Genomic DNA, 18,371 nt, shown 5'->3' on the forward strand with positions numbered 1-18,371 from the left:
GCCCCCCACCCCCGAACTCAGAGCAACGACCAAGGTGGAAGGTTTATTTTTCTTTAATCTGATTTGACTTGGAGACACAAAACAAGAAACAAAAACACCCAAAACCACATAGAGGAGGAGGAGGAAGACGAGCCCCTGGTGGGCTCAGAACCTGAGCCTCAGCCCCCTTCCTAGGGGGAAGGGGATGAGGACAGGCCAAGAACATCTGGGCACCATCCGGCTGAGGCAGGGAATGGATCCTCCCTCCTGCCCCTAGAGGGCAGTCCCACCCAGCACCCCCTTATGGGACTGGGCTTAGGGAGAGAAGCAGCAGCTCCGGCCCAGGTGCACCTGCCCTCTCCCCACCCCAAGGCCTGGGCTCAAGCCCCTCCCTTGCAGGAAGGGGCACAGCAGCAAGAGGGGCCTCAGGCCCAGGGTAGGAGAATTGTCAGCAGAAAGAATAGAGACATTCATGATGAGGGCCAGGGGACAGGAAAGCAACAGAAGACATGTGATTATCTGAATGAGGAAGAGGGACTCCAGCTCTCCCTGCAGCAGGAGGGGGGGGAGTGGGTGTATGGGGGGGGAGCCAGGAGGCCCCCCATGCCCAAACACTGAGGTCACCTGGGGGGGAAGACCCGGGAGTTACATACAGGTCCTGAGTGGGTCAGCGGCTGGGCCCCCATGCACCCCTTGCAATACTGTGGCCCTGGGGGAAGGGAAAAGGGGACCCTCACCCCTGAAGATCCTGGAGGGCAGACTGGCAGCTGAGGTCTCAGGCCTCCCAGGACAGGAAAAGAGACAGGGACGGGAGCAGGAGGCAGGGACGGCATGATCTCTGAGGGGGAGGGGCCCAATCCTCCCATGCCTCAAAGACCCAGGGCTGGGGAAGGGGACTGCCATGGCTTCCACTTGGAGTTCAGAGATCAGATACTGCTGTGGCCCCTCTGCCCCCCCCCCCGGGGGAGAGGGGGTGGGCAATCCTGTTAGATGGGGGGCAGCAGCTTCTCAATGAATTCCTTCACAGCTGCCATCTCCTGTAGGGGTGAAAGTTGGTCAGGGTAGGTCCCAGAGGACGGAGGGGGGAGGGATGGAGCATTGGGGGGGGGGGGGAGCAGCTTCCTCATCACTGACCTGGGGACAAGGGCTGTGCATGACACCCGGGTAGGTCTTGAACTGGACCTTGGCTGGAGGGACGACAGACTTGAGTTTCTCAGAGGTGAGGGCTCCGAAGCGCACAGGCACCATGGGGTCCAGCTCCCCGTGGCACTGCAGGATGGCCATGTCCCGGGCCGTGCCGTTGGCTGCCTGCTGGGCCAGAGTCTGAGTTCAGGAAAGGGAGCTCCAGGGGCCACAGAGGGAGGAGATGGGGGCCCGGCTTGAGTCAGCAGACCCAGGTTCCAGGCCAGGTGCTCCAGCTGACTTTGCGCCTTTGACCCAGCATTCTTGCTACTGGATCTAAACCCCCAAGGAGGCTACTCACAAGACGACCCCTCACCCCCAGCATTCCAAGGGGCACTCTGTAATAGAGCAGCTAAGTGGCACCATAGTGGATAGAACACAGAGCCTGGAGTCAGGAAGGCAGAGTTCCCATCTGGCCTCAGACACTCACTAGCTGTGTGACCCTGGGTGAGTCACTTCACCCTGGCTACCTCGGTTCATCATCTGTCAAATGAGCTGGAGAAGGAAATGGCAAACACCCCAGTATCTCTGCCAAGAAAACCCCAAATGGGGCCGTGAAGAGTCAGAAACCACTGAACAACAACACTCTGTAACAGCAGAGACTTGGAAGCAAATGATGTACCCAATGACCAAGGACGAGTTGGACCAGGTACCATGGGAATAAGGTGAGATGGTATTACATCCAAACAACAAATACCAGGGATTCAGAGAAACGTGGACTGATACTCGGGGAAGAAAACAATGGGCAAAGGGCCCTCCTCCCCACCAATGCCCTCAGGGCCACAGAAACAGGGACTGAGAGAAGACAACTTTAAACTACAAATCAGACCAAGTTAGGAAAGCTAATGAAAGGAGACATAACAGCCAGAAAACAGAGCTGGGGTATGGGACCTGAAGGGACTGGGGGCAGGCATTTACTTGTAGTCCCCTCTCTCCCCCCAGCCCTTGCATTCTGCACTAATTCTGAATGTGTCCCAGTCTGCTGACCCCGTGGAAGCAGGGCAGTTTAATTTTTCTTTGAATCTCCCAGTATCTATAGCACAGTGTCAGGCACATCATAGCAGCACAATGTTTGCTGATTGATTTTATTAAGGTTTGTGTGATGTGCTGACAAAATATTCATCCATTCTCCCCCCCTCCCCACTAGTGCTATAAGGATGCTGGGCCAGATGAGGGCTTAACCATGGATGGATTTGGGGGGGGGAGCGCGGTCTGTGAACTTGGATGGGGCAAAGATTTGCGTTTTTATTTTTACTAAATTCCTCCAAATACCCTTTAGCATTTCCTCCTCCTGAGAATGTGGTCCACAAACATTCTGAGGGGAGGGGGGCCCAATGTTCGTGCCAAAGGGCCCATAATACAAACGAGGAGAAGATTCCCTGGACTGAATGAGCCAGATTCCTTCCAACTCTTAACGCCTCTGTTCCTTTGGCATTCTCCATTCTAGGAACCAGAGCAATGCCCTATGGGGGAAGAGCTTTGGGGAAGGACTCCCAAGGTCAGAGGCCTGAGTCCTGGCTCCAACACTACCTGATTGTGTAACTGGGGAAGTGGATGGAATTCTCCTGAGTCTTGGTTTCCTGATCTGTCAGGAGAGGCAGGACGGTACAGAGGGAAAAGCACCAGCTTTGAAATCGAGGCCTTGGGATCAAATCCTGGCTTTGCTCGCTCCTACCTATGGGACTTCAGGCAACTGACTTCCATCTCTGGGGCCTGGCCTGGGATGACCTCTGAGGTTCCTTCCCACTCTAACCCAGGCATGTCTACCTCAAAGCACCTTTAAGTCGGAGGGTTGATGTGAGAGGAGAGGCTGAGACAGCCAGAGGCAGGCCCACTCACCTGAGGGAAGGCCCGATGCAGGGGGAGCCAGCAGCTGAGGGCCACAATGCCAGCCAGCGGGTGTGGGCAGGTGAGAGCTGTGTAGAGAGACAGGGCTCCACCCTGGGACAGGCCCAGCCGGTGGCTCAGGTCAGAGTGTGTCCATAGAAACACTGACTTCCACTGCCTCCCACCACATTCCTCCTTCCCTTCCCATATCCGGCTCCCCCTTACCCTCCCCACCTTCAGAGCCAGGCCCCAGCACTCTTTTCTTACCTGGGAGAAGCCCCCCAAGATGATTCGATTGGCTGGAATCCCATTCTTCACCTCATGCTCAATCAGGGCCTTGACTTGAAGGGTCAGGGAAGGGAATAACAAAGGGGAGTTGGATGAAGGAGGGTCTGGGGGTCCCCTCAAAGGCTTAAAACCTGGGCCTTCCAGAAATGGGGAGCAGAGGCCTGTCTGATCCATGAGGGCAGACACTGTGTGTCCTAGCCAAGCTCTGTACCTTCCACCCCGGCAGCCCAGCGGGAATGCTTTCGGAATGAATGACCATCAATGGACGGATGGCGCCTTGTCCTAGGCCATAACTTGGTGAGGACAAGGAGTGATTCTTCCCTACACCTTTGTGAGCTCCCCAGCACAGTGGTCTGCGCTCGTGTTGGGGGGGGCGGGGATGAGAAAGACTCACTACTCTCTGCTGCTTTCTTGATCCCAGCTTCATCTTCCGGGGCATCGGGACTGAGGCCCATCAGGTCAAACCTACACATGAGGCAGACAAGGGGAACCTGGTCTCTCCCAGGACCTGCCCAGAGCCAATCCCTCCCTTCTCTGATGCAGCCTCTGAGGGGACCCTCCAAGACTCAACCCCAATCGTGTTCATTATCACTCACCAGGAAGGCATCACCATCTTCATGTTCAGTGTGACTGGGATGCGAGGCCTGGGCAAGGAAGAAAGGAGCAGGGGAGGTGATCGTGGCCTCCCCCAATGCCAGGTGTCAGTCCACAGGGAGGATGCTAAGGGTGGAGCCTTAGACAGCAGGCCCAGGGGCCAGATCAGGAGCGAGGTAGGCCCTCCCCCATCCCCAGACCAGTGTTTGAAGAGTTGCCGGGCAACCAGCCACAAGGGGCCAGAGGCTGCTCAGCATCACTGCACCGGGTAGGGTGGAGGAACCCAACATGGACATCGGGGGGCTCCCCATCTGCCTGGTGAGTGCTGGGGGTCCAGGGTTGCCAGGTGGGATGGGGGCAGGGGAGAGGAGAGAAATCAGCTGGGCCTCATGCTGGTCACTCTTCCAGGCAGGGTCTGATTTAGGGGCCCTGTGACCTGGCTTTGGGATCCAGTGGCTGGGGCAGGAATCCAAGGAGAAGGGGGTGGTGGGAGACCCTCCCCACTCTAGGCTCCCAATGTTCCGAGCTCTCCTTGGCCACCCCCCCCCCAAAGGCAGCACTTACGCATGGGGACAGATGTACTTGACATAGGGGAGGCGGATGGAGGAAAGGGCATCAGCCCAGCTATGCCTGTGGGAAGAAAGCAAGGACAGGCCGGGAGAAAGGGGTCTGTGATGGAGAGGCTCCCCAGGCTAGGCCCTCCCTCCCTCCCACCCAGGGAGCCTCACTTACCCAGAGTCTCCAAGTCCATGTAAAAAAATTACCTGGAGGAAGAACAGACACAGGGGCAGGGCTAAAGCGTGGGGCCTCCTCCCTGATCCCCACTCCTCTCCATGGCCTCTCCTCCACCCACCCCCCAGCCCGAAACTGAGGCCACGCACAAACGGGTTATTATCTAGTCCCTTATTTCCCGGCCCTAGGGAAGCTGCCATCGGCCACCTCCACCTTTCCCACACCCCCTCAGGCCCACCCCAGCTCCTCAGGAAGGTCTCCTCCCTTACCGCTGCTGTCTCCCGCTCAGCTCCTGAAAGAGTTGCGGCGTCGGAGAGCAGGGGGACAGACATATTGTTACCACACATACACCAACAGGGATGCCAACGCTGGGGCCTGAATGGGGAGGGAGAGACAAGAGTTGTGTGGACCTGGCCCCCTCAAAGCAGGCTCTTCCTCTCGGGCCTTCTCCATTGATGATGGATGGTGGGGTTTCACTGTAGCCCCAAAGACCTCCTCTCCCTACCCCCACCTGCCACTGGCTCTATTGCTGGGTACTACATTGGCAGAGGGCACTGACAGTAGAGGGACCCAATCCTGGGCACTGTAGGCAGGAGCTCTGCCTCTGCCCCTGATTCTACATGTCCTTGGACAGGTCCATCCCTTCCTTTCTCTGGGCCCTGAGAGCTCGGACATCCTCTAGCTGACAGTGAGGAAGCTAAGAAGTGAAGGCCTTGGGAGCAGCTAGGTGGTGCAATGGATAAAGCACCAACCCTGGACTCAGGAGGACCTGAGTTCAAATTCAGCCTCAGACACTTGACGCTTACTAGCAGTGTGACCCTGGGCAAGTCACTTAACCCTCATTGCCCTGCCAAAACAAACAAACAAACAAACAAAAAAGAAGTAAAGGCCATGGGGTCTCTGTGTCTGTCTGTCTGTCTATCTCTGTGTCTCTCTGTTTCCATCTCTGTCTGTCTCTTTATCTGTCTCTCTCCTGTCTCCCTCTGTCTCTTTTTTTCTCTCTCTGTCTCTGTCTGTTTCTCTCCTGTCTCCCTATCTTTGTCTCTGTCTGTTTCTGTCTCTCTCGTTTCCCTTTGTCTCTGTCTCTGTATCTCTGCCTCTGTCTTTCTGTCTCTGTCCTGTCTCTCTGTCTCTGTCTCTCTCCTCTCTCTCTCCTGTTTCCCCCGTCTCTGTCTCCCTTCTCTCTGTCTCTTTCTCTTGGCCCCAAAGCCAGGCCAACAAGGCCTCTCCCATCTGGCCTGGCTCAGCCCCTCTGACAGAGGCAGAGTGAGGGTGGCCCTCTCTGGAAAGATGCCAGACTGCACAGGATCAGCAGCATTAACCCCACCAATGCCACTAGTCCAGCTACAGGGATGACCAGAACAGGGGGCTGAGTCCACAAAACCAGAGCTAGGGGCAGAGCTTTCCAGGCCCAGGGGCCGGGAGACACGGTCTAATTGGACAGGAAGAGACCCCTGGTCAAACCTCAGCCCTCTAGATCCTCATCTGGGAGCCCAAAGAGCTTCTCTGGCCTTTCAGGTCCAAGAACCCCAGAGGTTCTGTCCTTCCTCTGACTCCCATCCCAACCCCCAAAGCCTACTTTCTCTTCCTCCTTGTCCTGGGCCCACCCTGACAAGAGGAAAACCAGACCAAGAAAGAGAAGTTCCTAAGGACACTTCCTGTCCTGTCCCTGCCCACCAGCCCTAGGCTTTGTGGAAATTCAGTGCAGCAACTTCCTCCCAGCCCCATCCTGGGACTCATCCTTCATAAGACCACCCCATCCCTCTGTGACACAGCTTGGGCGTCCCCTACATGGAGTCATATTGGCCCAGTCCGAATCCCCTTCACTAACATCACTCTCAGTCATTTCCCTCCCTTGCTCACCCTGACTCCTCACTCCACAAAGAGACTCCACAAACAGCCACTTCCATTTCTAAAATGACTGTCCCACACCCCCCCCAGAAGTCCCCTCCAACACTGTCCCTCGGATCTTTCAATGAACACAAGCTATCCCATCTGCCTACCAATGAATGGTGTCCCCACTTCTACCAGTTACCCCCATGACACATCCCATCCAAGCCTCTCAAGATCCTACAATGGGACCTCCCACCCCGGCTCTCCTTCATTGTATATACCCACAGGGAGCCATTTCACCCCCAAAATCTCCACAATGGGACATCTCACCTAGAGCTTTCAATGCCCCCACCACCCTGCCCACACACTAAGTATTTCTGCAAGGGGCCATCCCGTTTAGGGCTTTCTTCCCCCTCCCCTCCCTTCCCACAATGGGACATCTCACTCCTGTCCTCCCACGTCCCCGCAGAATGGGACATCCCACCCAGGAAACCCCTTCTGCCCCCCATCCCTACAATGGGACATCCCACTCCTGTCCTCCAACTTCTCCACAATGAAACATCCTACTCCTGTCTCTTCACATGCCCACAACGGGACATCCCACCCAGGGCATCCCTCCATTTCTACAATGGGACATCCCATTCACGGAATTCCTCCTGCTCCCCCTACCCCACAATGGAACATCCCACCTAGGGCCCTCCTCCTCCCCCCACCCCACGATGGGACATCCCACCCACCTGCTCCCCCCACCCCATGATGGGACATCCCACCCACCTGCTTCCCCCATTCCACAATAGGACATCCCACCTAGGGGCATCCCTCCTGCTCCCCCAACCCCACGATGGGACATCCCATTCCTGCCCCCTCCCCTCCGGCAGCCCCACAATGGACGTTCCATCTCTGGCTCTGGGGTCCCACACAATGGCGCACCGCCCTCCCGCGCCCCTCTGGTTGGTGCCTCGGGAGCCCCCACCAGGGGACCTCCCGCCTGGCTCGTTCCTGTCGTTGCCTAGGCTCCGTCCCCCACCGCTGCGCCGCATCCCTCGAGATGGTCCTTTCCTCCCCACAGACCCAACGCACTTCCCCGAGCTCCCGCACAATGGTACCTCCGCCGCGCCCAGCTCCCAGGGGCTCCAATCCGTCCTGGGCGACTCACCTCTTTCTCTGGCTCGGATACACACAGAGCTCCCCACCCCCCCCACCCCCAGCCCCGCCCCCTCCCGCTGCCCCCGCCGGAACTTCCGCTTGGGTCTTGAAAACCCGGCCACGCGCTGCCGGAAGTGGCGTGCGCCGCACGGGACGGGACCCGGAAGCGGGACTTTCCCGGATGGTCGCTCGAGCACACAGAGCTCGCTGAGGTGGTCAATGGAGTCCCTCTTCTCGGGCGGTCCGGGCCAGGTGGAACGGCCTAGATTCAGGATGAGTGCTGCCAGGACGCTGAGCCCAGCGCGTGTCCTCCCCGCCCTATCGCCACCCACCCCGAGAACCGCGGAGCGAGCGAGCAGCTGTGGCTCGGCCCATGTGCGCCCACGCCCGCGGCGCTCACCCGGAGCTCGGAAGACCCGGCGCGAAGGAGCCGGGCCTGGTCTGGTCTGAACCCGCCGCCATCCACGGGCGCGGGGGCCCCTCCCAGAAGAGGACGCTTGGCCCCGGTGGCCCTAGCTCGGGAGACAGCCTAAGTGGGCGGTCAGGGCGGCGTCACCGCCCCGCTCCTGGGCACTGCTCTTGAAGGGGCGACAGTCGAGGCCGCCAGGATGAGCGGATTTCGTCTCCCCCTCCCCCAAGGAATAGCTGCCCCCTCAGGCCTTGAGGCCTTCACACTGTCCAAGTGGAAGACTGGAGACCCGCATTCTAGGCCTGGCTCTGCCCTGGGATGGCTGTGGGGCTTATCCGTGATGTCCCGGCCCGTAAGATGGACTTGACAGTCAGCCCAGATCCGTCAGCGCTCAGCAGCCCTGAGGCAGGAGCCACGGGCTGGGACTCTAGACAACAGTGAAAAAGAGAAGCATCAAATGGCTTCCGTTCTTGGCCGCGATAAAGCTGTCCCCGAGGAAAACCCGCCTGTCTGCAAACACTAGCCAACTAGCCTGACCACCAGCCGGTGACCAGGAACTGACTCACTCATACCCGCCTGCCCGGGATGCTTCCTCCCAGTTTAATCACCCAGAAGTTTCCCTTTGAACTGTCAGCTTTTTGCCTTTGATTCAAAACCCCGGATAGCATTTATCCCCCAGGTCATGTGGCAGGCCCTTTTAAAGGCCTCAAGTGCTTAATGGGCATTCACGAAATAAGAACCAAGTTTTTGCTTTTGCCTTTATTGTCAATACTGAGACTTAAGCAATTCCTGGTGAGACAGGTGGAAAAGAGAAAGGAAGATGAACTATAAAAGAAAACCCGAGGTGGAGGGCCACTGTGGCCACCGTCCTGCCCTCCAGCTAGACCCAAGGGAGTTCTTGGAAATCACCTTTCCCAAAATAGTCCTCATGTGTTTACTCTGGGAAGCTAATATGCAATTCTTCCCATGCTCACAGACTAACTTGTTACCCATCAGTAATTTTAAACTACACTTCATCCAGAAGGAAGCAAGTTTGGCAAGTTGGGGTTACTTTAGGTTAGTATTTTAATGAGATATAAAATAGGTCTCTTTTCCTACTGTTTTCAAGATTTCAAATTGAAGGGGCAGCTAGGTGGTGCAGTAGATAAAGCACTGGCCCTGGATTCAGGAGTACCTGAGTTCAAATCCGGCCTCAGACACTTGACACACTAGCTGTGTGACCCTGGGCGAGTCACTTAACCTCCATTGCCCTGCCCCCCCAAAAAATTTCAAATTGAATACGTTTCCCTCCTCTTTGCTGCTAACCCCCACCCCACTCCATCGAATGGATTCCTGTCTTGTACATCTCCAAATTACTCTACAGTATTGATAAAGCTGCTATGGTTGGAGATCGGTGGCTATGCATCAAGCAAATGTCCAATTTACTCTGGATGTCAGTTCATTTAAAGCCACATTCAATCCCTGAAACTGCCCTTTTTTTCAGCATTTGTTTACTTTTCCTCATTTCTAGTACTGACATTTACAATAGAGTCACATTGAACTTTTCCTCAAATCTTACGTGCTACAGTTTCCATACCTGTCAGCTCTTTGAACTCCAAGAAATGTACTTCTAGGTTGACAGCTTGCCTTCTTAAGTGTGGATGCTAATTATCAGCACAGGTGCATAGCATTAGAGAACAGCTAAAGTTATTTCCCAGAAATCCTATGACCTTACCATCCTGTAAGTTTGATACATACTGGAAAAAGACAGCTAACTACTCAACACATGCAGAGACCTTATTTCCATGTGAGCAGGTATGGTTTCTTCATGGTTTCAAGAAAAGAGGAAAAGTGTCTAAGTCCAATAACCTGAAGATGGTCAGCTGTCTGTGTCTGAACCAAGAAACCAAATTTACTGTCATCCCTTTTGTGCCAAAGGTAGAACTTTCCAAACAAAGTCCTTCTTGGTTCACAGTCACCATTTTGCATAGTAAGAAGACCTAGCCTTCAAGTGAAGACTCTGGCTCTGACACTGTGCAAGCCTCAGTCATGGAGCTTTTTGAGAAAAATTATTTATGAACCATAAAGTTCTATGAGTGGGAAATACTATGAATATGAAGAAACAAAAAAATACAAATGTTAGGTCTGGTGTGGATTTATTAGGAAGCTTCTTAGTAACAGGGAATAGAAAGCTATGCACACAAGAGCTCAAGGAGTTCTGATTTCTAAGAAGCATTAAGCATCATGCCATAAACAACACTTTTCCTAGGTCCCAATGTCACCACTGAGAGGGCCCTACCCCAGTGAATAATTCCAGCACACACTGCCCCTCAGGGGTTGGTTACCAAAGTCGGAAGAAAGAGTGCAAAGCTATAGATGTGATCAAGAGACTAGCTCTCCAGCCACAATCTCAGGATACTTCAAGAGGGGGTAGCTGCTACCTGGTAGACCTGAATGGCTTAGTCACAACAAACACAAGACACTTCACACAAACAGGAAGGAGCAAGCAGGGAAAGGTGTTTCAAGACAGAGATCTTACTGGCAAATGCCATGAACAAAATCTCGAGATCTTGGAATGCTACAGGCAACCCAGTACTGGTAATTACTTGATTTTTAAAAAGGTCACATACAAGTCCTGCCACAAAGGGATAAAAACACTTAAAGAGTCCACAGCCACATCCAAACTGGGAAATTGAGGGCTATCCGTGACTTTCAGATTGCCAACGGGCTCAAGACCTAATTTCTACAATGCCCAAAGTGCCAAAACTGTCCTCAACAATCCAGTGGCCCTCGCCAATGGTTGGGTGGCCTCAGTTTTCAGACCCCCAGCAACAAAGCTCTGAGGGAAGCTGCAACAGCCATCTCACTCTCAAGCCCCATCTTTTTCCTTCCCAAATGGTTGTCTGACATCATCGCTGACAAAAGCTTCTGTGGGATCCCCAGCTTGCCTTTAAGAAATGAAGTGTGTCTGTGGGGTGACCTGTTGGACCTTGTGATCTGCCGGGTTGGCTGATGCTTCGTAATTGCAGATAGTCACCTCATGTCGACGCATCTTGGAGAAAAGCAAGAAAAGTTGAATTAGCTAACTGGCCATTAAAACACTGCTCCCCAGACTACACCTGGAATTTGCCTCAGTCCTTTTTTGGGGTACATTTCTTAAAGTCATCCAGTACCCATCACCCTCTGCTACTGTTCAACCTAAAAATCCATTTGCTTATTACTTGAAGATTGTTCACCCGTTACTGCAGGAAAACAACTTGACAGAACTTTTGAAGGCAATGGTTTGTGATTGATGAAGCACTTGGCCTTGGTAACCTGTGTCCAGCTCTACCTCTCAACAGCGTTGTGATCTTTAACAAATGGTTTCTCTGGACCTCAGTCAGAACAGATTTTCTCCATGATTTTGTCATTTTATACTCTAAATAAACTGTTAGAAAGCTCTTTTCAGCTACATAATCCATTGCAGAAAGCACACCCCCCATAACAATTACAATTAAGTAGGGCACAACAAACTGCTAGGGTAGTGTTTCCATGAAGAAATAAGAGTGGCATGGGACAATTTATTTTACTTACTTTTCTTTTTATTATTAGATTGCCCCACTGTAATGTATAAGGATCTCATGCCATTTCTCTTTTGTATTTCTTACCTCAGTCCATTCTCCTCTCAATCCAATATAAAACACCTTTGTGGTGTCAGCGCCAAAGTTTTTTGAAATATGAATAGAGAGATGATAGACATTTGAAAAACGAGAAATTCTGTAAGAATGAAAGCAGGAGGGAAAAACAAATGTTAGAACTTTGTGGCTAACATGATATCTATTCCCCCCACTCATCAAGCCCATTTCAGAAACATCCAATTTAATTGAAATCACAAATAAGTCAAATGTCAGGAAAACCTTCCTAGATTTTAATTTTTTGTTATTTCCTATGTACTGACACATCAAAATTGCTATGTTGCCAAGTCCCTTAGATAGGGAAGAGGGAGGAACATTTTGGAAACAACGTTTACAACATCAGGGGTAGCTGGTGGCACAGTAGACAGAGAGTACTGAGCCTGAAGCCAGGAAGTCCTGAGTTCAAATGAAGCCTCAGATACTTCCTAGCTGTATGATCCTGAGCAAGTCTGTCTTGGTTTTCTCATCTGTAAAATGTGGATAATAATTACACTTATCTCCCAGGGTTGTTGTAAGGATCAAATAAGTTAATACTGTACAAGGCCTAGCAGAAAGTGCTATATGAGTGTTAGCTATTATGATTATAATCATACTGCTAAATAAGACAGAGGCAAAAGCAAGCTTAACTTAGGCCTTTGGAAACATGTAGTGATAAAACAGAATGGTGAGGTGGAAATTTAGAATAAAAAACGTCCCTTTACAGCCCAGCTCTTCAAGGTTCATCTGGTTCTCTGGGCCTCTGAAGGGGCTGGACTGGACTGGATGACTATAAGGTCCTTTTAGCTCCCAATCCTATGATTCTATGAGGAAGGTAAAGAGGAACCTGTGCTACTACCCTTCTCCTCCCACAAAACTATCTTTTCCTACAGCTTTCCCAGAAAGGCATTTTTCATGCCCAGGAGTTAACAAGTCTTTGGGGGGAGGGAAAAAAAAAGTCTTTGGCTTCTACCAACACATTAGAAGGGGGAAAAAAATTGATCCAAGCAATAGCTATGTAACCTCCTCTGCATTTTGTAATCATTGCCTACATTAAGAAAGAAGGCTGGCCAAAACCAAATTCTCAGCTGCCAATAACAGATAAACAAGTGTTTGTCTCTCAGGGGATGATGCTTTTAAAGGAAGAAGAGACTCAGGACTTACTTTGTAGCATATTCTAATTCTCCAGTGAGGTCTCGATTTAGACTAAAAGTCTGATCTGGTTCTCGGTCTGTATCATCAAAAGACATTTGTGGAATGTTTTTGAACCTAAAGAGAGAAGAAGAGATTCATGTGATATGTATCAAATTTATCTATCTTTCTGAAGCCTTTTATCCCACTGAATCCTGAGTTTCCCTCAAAAGGAAATCTTCAAGGATGATGAATTGTTTTTGTTTTGAAAACAAAAAAAAGAAAAAGAAAAAAAAAAGGACTTTAATTCTACTTCAAAAGGAATTGCTGGGGGCAGCTAGGTGGCACACTGAACAAAGCACTGGCCCTGGATTCAGGAGGACCTGAGTTCAAATCTGACCTCAGACACTTGACATTTACTAGCTCTGTGACCCTGGGCAAGTCACTTAACTCTCATTGCCCCTCAAAAGAAAAAAAGTAATTGCCAAGAAAATATTTTTGTTATGTCAGCAATCTACCAAACTATCCTAATCTTAATATAAGGAATGAAAAGAATGGAATGACAGAAGGGAATTTAACTATACTTTCAGGAACACATAGGATAAATCACTTCTTTTTTATTCATTTAATAAAGACTTAAAAAAATTCAACTAACCTGATACCACCTAAAGCTATAACTTTATGAATGTAAAATATGCTCAATAAAGGAAAGTCATTTTTTTTTTAAAACTCCAAGACTGAAGTTGCCAACATAAGTGGTACATTTGACTTGGAATGATCTACTAAGAGATAGTGGAAAATAAACAGAACATGTGGACACCAAATTCAGAGACAGATGAAATTGTCAATATGGTGAGTTCACTCATAAGGAAAAAGACCACCGTCATGGCAGAATTACAATGAAGTTTTACAGTTATGCTTAAAGAACTCAAAATTCAAATAATTCGGTGCAGTGGATAAAGCACTGGCCCTGGATTGAGGAGGACTTTAGTTCAAATCCGGCCTCAGACACTTGACACTTACTAGCTGTGTGACCCTGGACAAGGCACTTAACCCTCACTGCCCTACCAAACCAAACCAAACCACCAGCTGGCATGTCAATATAGCCTACAATCAGGGTTCTGCCCTGGAGAAGTGTTATCAGCCAAAGCATTAAAAAAAAAGCATAAGCATGCATGCTAAATGTTGGTCAAGATCAGAGAAAATAATCTGCACCAACAGCAAATGTCAATAACTTTACCAAGAGATCTTAAGGACCTGGCCATGGGAAATGACCCTTGTCTATGAAATAGTTTTTCCCTACTCTCCCCATGGTATGAAAATCCTACCAGCAAATTCCAATCTAGCATCTCTAAGGTATTACACTAAAATTTACACATACTTTAGCCAACAATGCCAGAATACTTTAAAACAGAAGTAAACACATAAGGGGTTTGTTGTACAATCCTTAAGCTTTTGTCCTACCCATTTTCCAGGTAACCAAATATCCAGATAATGTCTCAAATGGACCACATACTCTTTAGAGCTATTGCCAGTTCAATTTCAAATTCGCAGTTCCAAGATGATGGTTTTCCCCCCATTTCTCAATAGTACTTCAGAATTCCTTTGTGTTGTTTTACCACCACATCAGTTCTGCCCTTCTGATTTAACACTTTACTCATTCTGCCGTAAGGATGATCAATGCCAGGCAGAGGCGTTATCACACAATAGCATAAATAAATGGGTCACACTTCTATCTACACTTATTGTCTTTTCAAAATTGTAATACTAAAGACAAGCTACAATTGTAAAAACATTTCCCACCCAAATGTTGTTCCTGAAATCTGTCACACTTCAACATTTCTGCAAATATATCACTATCTCCCATCCCTTCCAAGCCTTCCCACCCAGGGCTGTTATTTGTCATGTCTTTCCATGCAAACTCCTTTTAGAACCTATCCAATGCAATGGAGGCCTCCCTCTGGTTCTTTTTTTCATGAATACCAGGGCAGAACTTGGCCTGTGATTCCCTCACTCACTACAAATGGCCTACCAATCAATCCCAAGTCATGAAATCTGTTTTATCTTTAGCAATTTGTCATTCAAAGGTCTTATTAAAGTTCAGCAAAAAGATTTAGTGAATCCAGATAAAAAAGAATTGATACTGTCTACTATTACTATATAAATGGAGGTATTTCTCTATAGTATCCAATAACTAGGCTAAGACCAGGATCCCATCAAATGCACTACTTTTTTGACTCTAAGATTGTCAAGAATGCAAAACACAGTTTATACTTCTAGATGATCTGGGGAGTCTAGCCAGGTAGGCGGTGTCTCAAGAAAGACATGTAATCAAACCCAAAAGTCATTATTTAAATGAAATGAACTTATGTTCTGTGGCTCCAGAGGACAAAATTAAGATTGTTGAGTAAAACATATAGGTTTCAGCTCAATTATAAAGAAGATACTTCCTGCTGATGAGCACTACAATAATGAAAGGGGCAGCCCTAGGGGTAATGGTCTCCCCTTCACTGTAGCTATTAGACAGATGACCACTTGTTGACAATGTGCTCTTGCCTGAAGCCCAGTTTTAGCACCAGGACCACTGGGATCACTTTTTTTTTTTAATTAATTAATTTATTTATTTTTTGCGGGGCAATGGGGGTTAAGTGACTTGCCCAGGGTCACACAGCTAGTAAGTGTCAAGTGTCTGAGGCCGGATTTGAACTCAGGTCCTCCTGAATCCAAGACCGGTGCTTTATCCACTGCGCCACCTAGCCGCCCCCCACTGGGATCACTTTTAAGAAGAGGAACTAGTGTAGTCACTAAAGAGATGAAGACAAAGACCATACATTTCTGTGAGGATCTAAGGTCCTTGCTACTTACAGTCTCATCTCTGAAGGATGCGAGTCATCGTCATCTCCCATAATAATGATTCCTTTCAGTTTAACATTACCGGTAAACCTGTCCAAACACAAAAGACAAGCTGGGAGTCAGAAAGCCTGAGAGACATCTTAGGTCAGCTACTTAACTATCTATATGACCTTGGTCATCAGTCCCCCTCTCTGGACCCGTTTCCTCCTTTGTAAAATGAGAGGATTGGACTAGATGGTCTCTAAGGTTCCTTGCAACTTTTAATGTTTGAAGATTCTAAGGACATTCACATGAATTTTACCTCCTTTATTGTGAAGGGTTACTTCCCTAACAGTAAAGTGCCAAGAAAGAATTTGGAGGCAGAAGATTTAGGTATGGAGGTTTTTAATTGTTTGGGTCTAAATTCTCCCAAACTGTAAATTGGGGATAAATAATATTTCTATTATCCTACCTCACAGGTAGTTTGTGAGGGCTGAATGAAAATGTAACACTTTATAAGCATGAATTAGTATCAGCTCCGAGAAGAACAATCATCCTCCCCACCCCTTTCCAAAACAGATGCTACACTGAACAGAGAAGCCGCCTGGCAAGGTGACTGTAGCTGGTGCTTATTAAGATGAGGAAACCTAAGGCACCTATAAGAAGGGTACTCACGGAATATTAAACAGCAACTCTTCATCAGCATCACTTTCTACAAACTGGGAAAAAACAACAACCCACAGATCATTAACACCTCTGGGTGTTCCGTTCACTTCTGAAAGTCAATTCTAATGCAGTTTCTTGCTTGCACATGCTTTGCTTCATGTATCTGTGGGCCCCAGCCACAATATGCAATTTGCTTCCATGTGCCTTAATTTGAAGAGGCATGACCTAAAATTCACTACTGTTGTGTCTAAGGGGTTCCAGATTAAATCTAGAGCTCCACTCTGGCCATCCAGTTCTGTTGGGTCTGATAATTCAGCTGTTGGGCAAATCAGAAAGGATAACGAACTATAAAGTGAAAAGTGAAGGATGCTGTTTTGGGAACCACACGGTGCAAATAAGAACAATTGAGGAAGAGATGAAAAAGCACCGGTGCAGGGGCCCAGAAATGTTGGTATGTTGTCACTAGCCCAGTGACCCCGGGCAAATTACTTAACCTATATGACTCTCCCTTTTACTTATCTATAAACCTCCAGGCACTGTACCATGCTTCCTCTTAGAGGATGTTATCGATAAGGTACCACATAAAATGCGGAAGTGATGATAACATAGTGGGATGAAACTTGGACTTGGCATCATTAGTCCAAGTCCTGAGAACTGCACTGGCATTTTATATCAACAGTGGATTTGGGCCACTGGCATCCCCAGTCGGATCCTACCCACCTGACAGAGCTGCAGTGCCTACCCAGAGAAGGGATTTCCAGAAAAACGTTTTCTGTAACCCGGGTTAGCATGGTGGAAATGATAGCGGTGGGTGGGGATTGTTATGATGCCCCAGGGCACCAGCCTGGTGGGCTGGAAGGAGCACTGGACCAGCAGCAATGACCCAGAGCAAACCATCCCTCCCGTTTCCTTTCTTTTTTTAATGGCAAGGGGGGGAGGGGCTCATTAGAGCATCCAAAGCTGCCTTCCGGATCTGCCATTGCACTAAATCTCCAGCTTTTCTGTACAATGGAAATGATAATGCTCGCTCACTCGCTCTCCCTCCCCCCCAGAGCCTGGTCCCCCTCCAAGCACCATAATCACACAGGACGCTGTTATCAGCCTCGGGCACCAGGGGGGTTGGGCCAGGCTATCTCACAGCTCCCTTTCCAGCTCTGAAATGTCCAAGAGGGGGGCACTCAGCGCCAGTCACGGGGATCTGGAGCCTGGACGTGACAAAGGGGGGCTGGCAGGGTCCTGGGCCTGCGCGCCTCCTGCAGCCTCTTTTCCACGCAGGTTCTTTAGCCAGCCCAAGAGCCCCCCCAGACCCCCTCGGAGAAGCACCCGAAGCCCCGCCCCCACCCGAGGCTCCACCCCAAGTAGGCCCCAGCTCCGCGCCCCCTTTCCAGGGTCGGGGGTGGCCGCAGGCCTAGGCTCGGGCCTCACCTTGGTGCGGTCGGCCCGCTCTTCCCACGGCTTGAAGACGCCGCGGCCGGTGCCCTCGCGGCTCTCGTTGAGGCACTGCAGGCGCTCCAGGTCGATACGCAGGTAGAGCCCGTAGGCCAGGCCGCGCTGCTCCGGCGGCTCCTCATGCTCCGCGGCGCAGCGGCAGCCGCCGCCCCCTCCGTGGCTGTGTCCGTGCGACATGACGCCGGCCCGAACCCCACTGCAGCCTCGCCGCAGCCCCTGCCCAGCCCCGACACTGCCCGGCTCTGCCACACACCCACACACCCACACGGCCGCACAGTAAGGCAGCCGCGCCGCGCCGCGCGCACCTGTCGTAAAGCACGCCCCGGCCACGCCCCCGCTCGGTCCCTTGCCTTGGCGCGTGCGCGGGGGCCTCCATCCCTGATGCACAAACCAAGCCAAGCCACGCCCCCCTGTCGTAGAGCGCGCCGCTCCCTTCCCCTCCCTCTTTCCAATTAGCGCATGCTCAGAGTGCCCTCCGGAAGCGAACTCCGGAGGCTCTGCAATTACTCGAATCTGAAAATTCCCCAGGGCTCCACCCTTCAGGTGAAAGGCTCATGCGCGACAATTTTAGCTCCTCCCCTGCGTGGGGAGGGGCCTACAGGGAGAAGCCTCTGGGTGAACCGAGGCTTCATAGAAAAAATCTGGAGTGTCTCAGCCTCGCTGCGCCCCCTAAA

General features: G+C 50.6%; 2 protein-coding genes across 3 annotated transcripts; both read right to left on the reverse strand.

Annotated features, from left to right (window-relative positions):
• Positions 1 to 37: 37 nt before the first annotated feature.
• LYPLA2 (lysophospholipase 2) lies at positions 38 to 7,647 on the reverse strand. Of its 2 annotated transcripts, none has more exons than XM_043998154.1 (10): positions 7,592 to 7,647; positions 4,872 to 4,977; positions 4,603 to 4,634; positions 4,435 to 4,500; positions 3,873 to 3,920; positions 3,671 to 3,741; positions 3,256 to 3,329; positions 3,001 to 3,102; positions 1,114 to 1,287; positions 38 to 1,016 (listed from the first exon to the last, which is right to left on the reverse strand). In XM_043998154.1, exons 2-10 carry the CDS (start codon positions 4,947 to 4,949, stop codon positions 966 to 968), a joined length of 696 nt encoding a protein of 231 aa, XP_043854089.1. In that variant the 5' UTR covers positions 4,950 to 4,977; positions 7,592 to 7,647; the 3' UTR covers positions 38 to 965. The 2 variants fall into 2 exon arrangements, with proteins under 2 accessions (XP_043854089.1, XP_043854090.1); XM_043998155.1 differs by having other exon boundaries at positions 7,542 to 7,629.
• Positions 7,648 to 10,108: 2,461 nt separating this feature from the next.
• On the reverse strand, positions 10,109 to 18,012 carry PITHD1 (PITH domain containing 1). The gene is made up of 6 exons (XM_043998156.1): positions 17,674 to 18,012; positions 16,258 to 16,301; positions 15,616 to 15,693; positions 12,784 to 12,888; positions 11,617 to 11,725; positions 10,109 to 11,021 (listed from the first exon to the last, which is right to left on the reverse strand). The coding sequence occupies exons 1-6, from the start codon at positions 17,872 to 17,874 to the stop codon at positions 10,920 to 10,922; spliced, it is 639 nt and encodes a 212-aa protein (XP_043854091.1). The 5' UTR covers positions 17,875 to 18,012; the 3' UTR covers positions 10,109 to 10,919.
• Between the last annotated feature and the right edge of the window lie 359 nt (positions 18,013 to 18,371).

Source organism: Dromiciops gliroides, chromosome 3 (assembly GCF_019393635.1).
Source record: "Dromiciops gliroides isolate mDroGli1 chromosome 3, mDroGli1.pri, whole genome shotgun sequence".
Lineage (NCBI taxonomy): Eukaryota > Metazoa > Chordata > Mammalia > Microbiotheria > Microbiotheriidae > Dromiciops > Dromiciops gliroides.

Coding starts and splice junctions, on each gene's coding strand:
- LYPLA2 (XM_043998154.1), bottom strand. CDS start 4,949: ATGTGTGGTAACAATATGTCTGTCCCCCTGCTCTCCGACGCCGCAACT. Junction 3,330..3,670: donor CAAGAAAGCAGCAGAGAGTA/GTGAGTCTTTCT, acceptor TGACCCTTCAAG/TCAAGGCCCTGATTGAGCAT. Junction 3,103..3,255: donor TCTTGGGGGGCTTCTCCCAG/GTAAGAAAAGAG, acceptor GGCCTGTCCCAG/GGTGGAGCCCTGTCTCTCTA.
- PITHD1 (XM_043998156.1), bottom strand. CDS start 17,874: ATGTCGCACGGACACAGCCACGGAGGGGGCGGCGGCTGCCGCTGCGCC. Junction 15,694..16,257: donor GAGTTGCTGTTTAATATTCC/GTGAGTACCCTT, acceptor GTGTTTGGACAG/GTTTACCGGTAATGTTAAAC. Junction 11,726..12,783: donor GAATTAGAATATGCTACAAA/GTAAGTCCTGAG, acceptor TCATTCTTACAG/AATTTCTCGTTTTTCAAATG.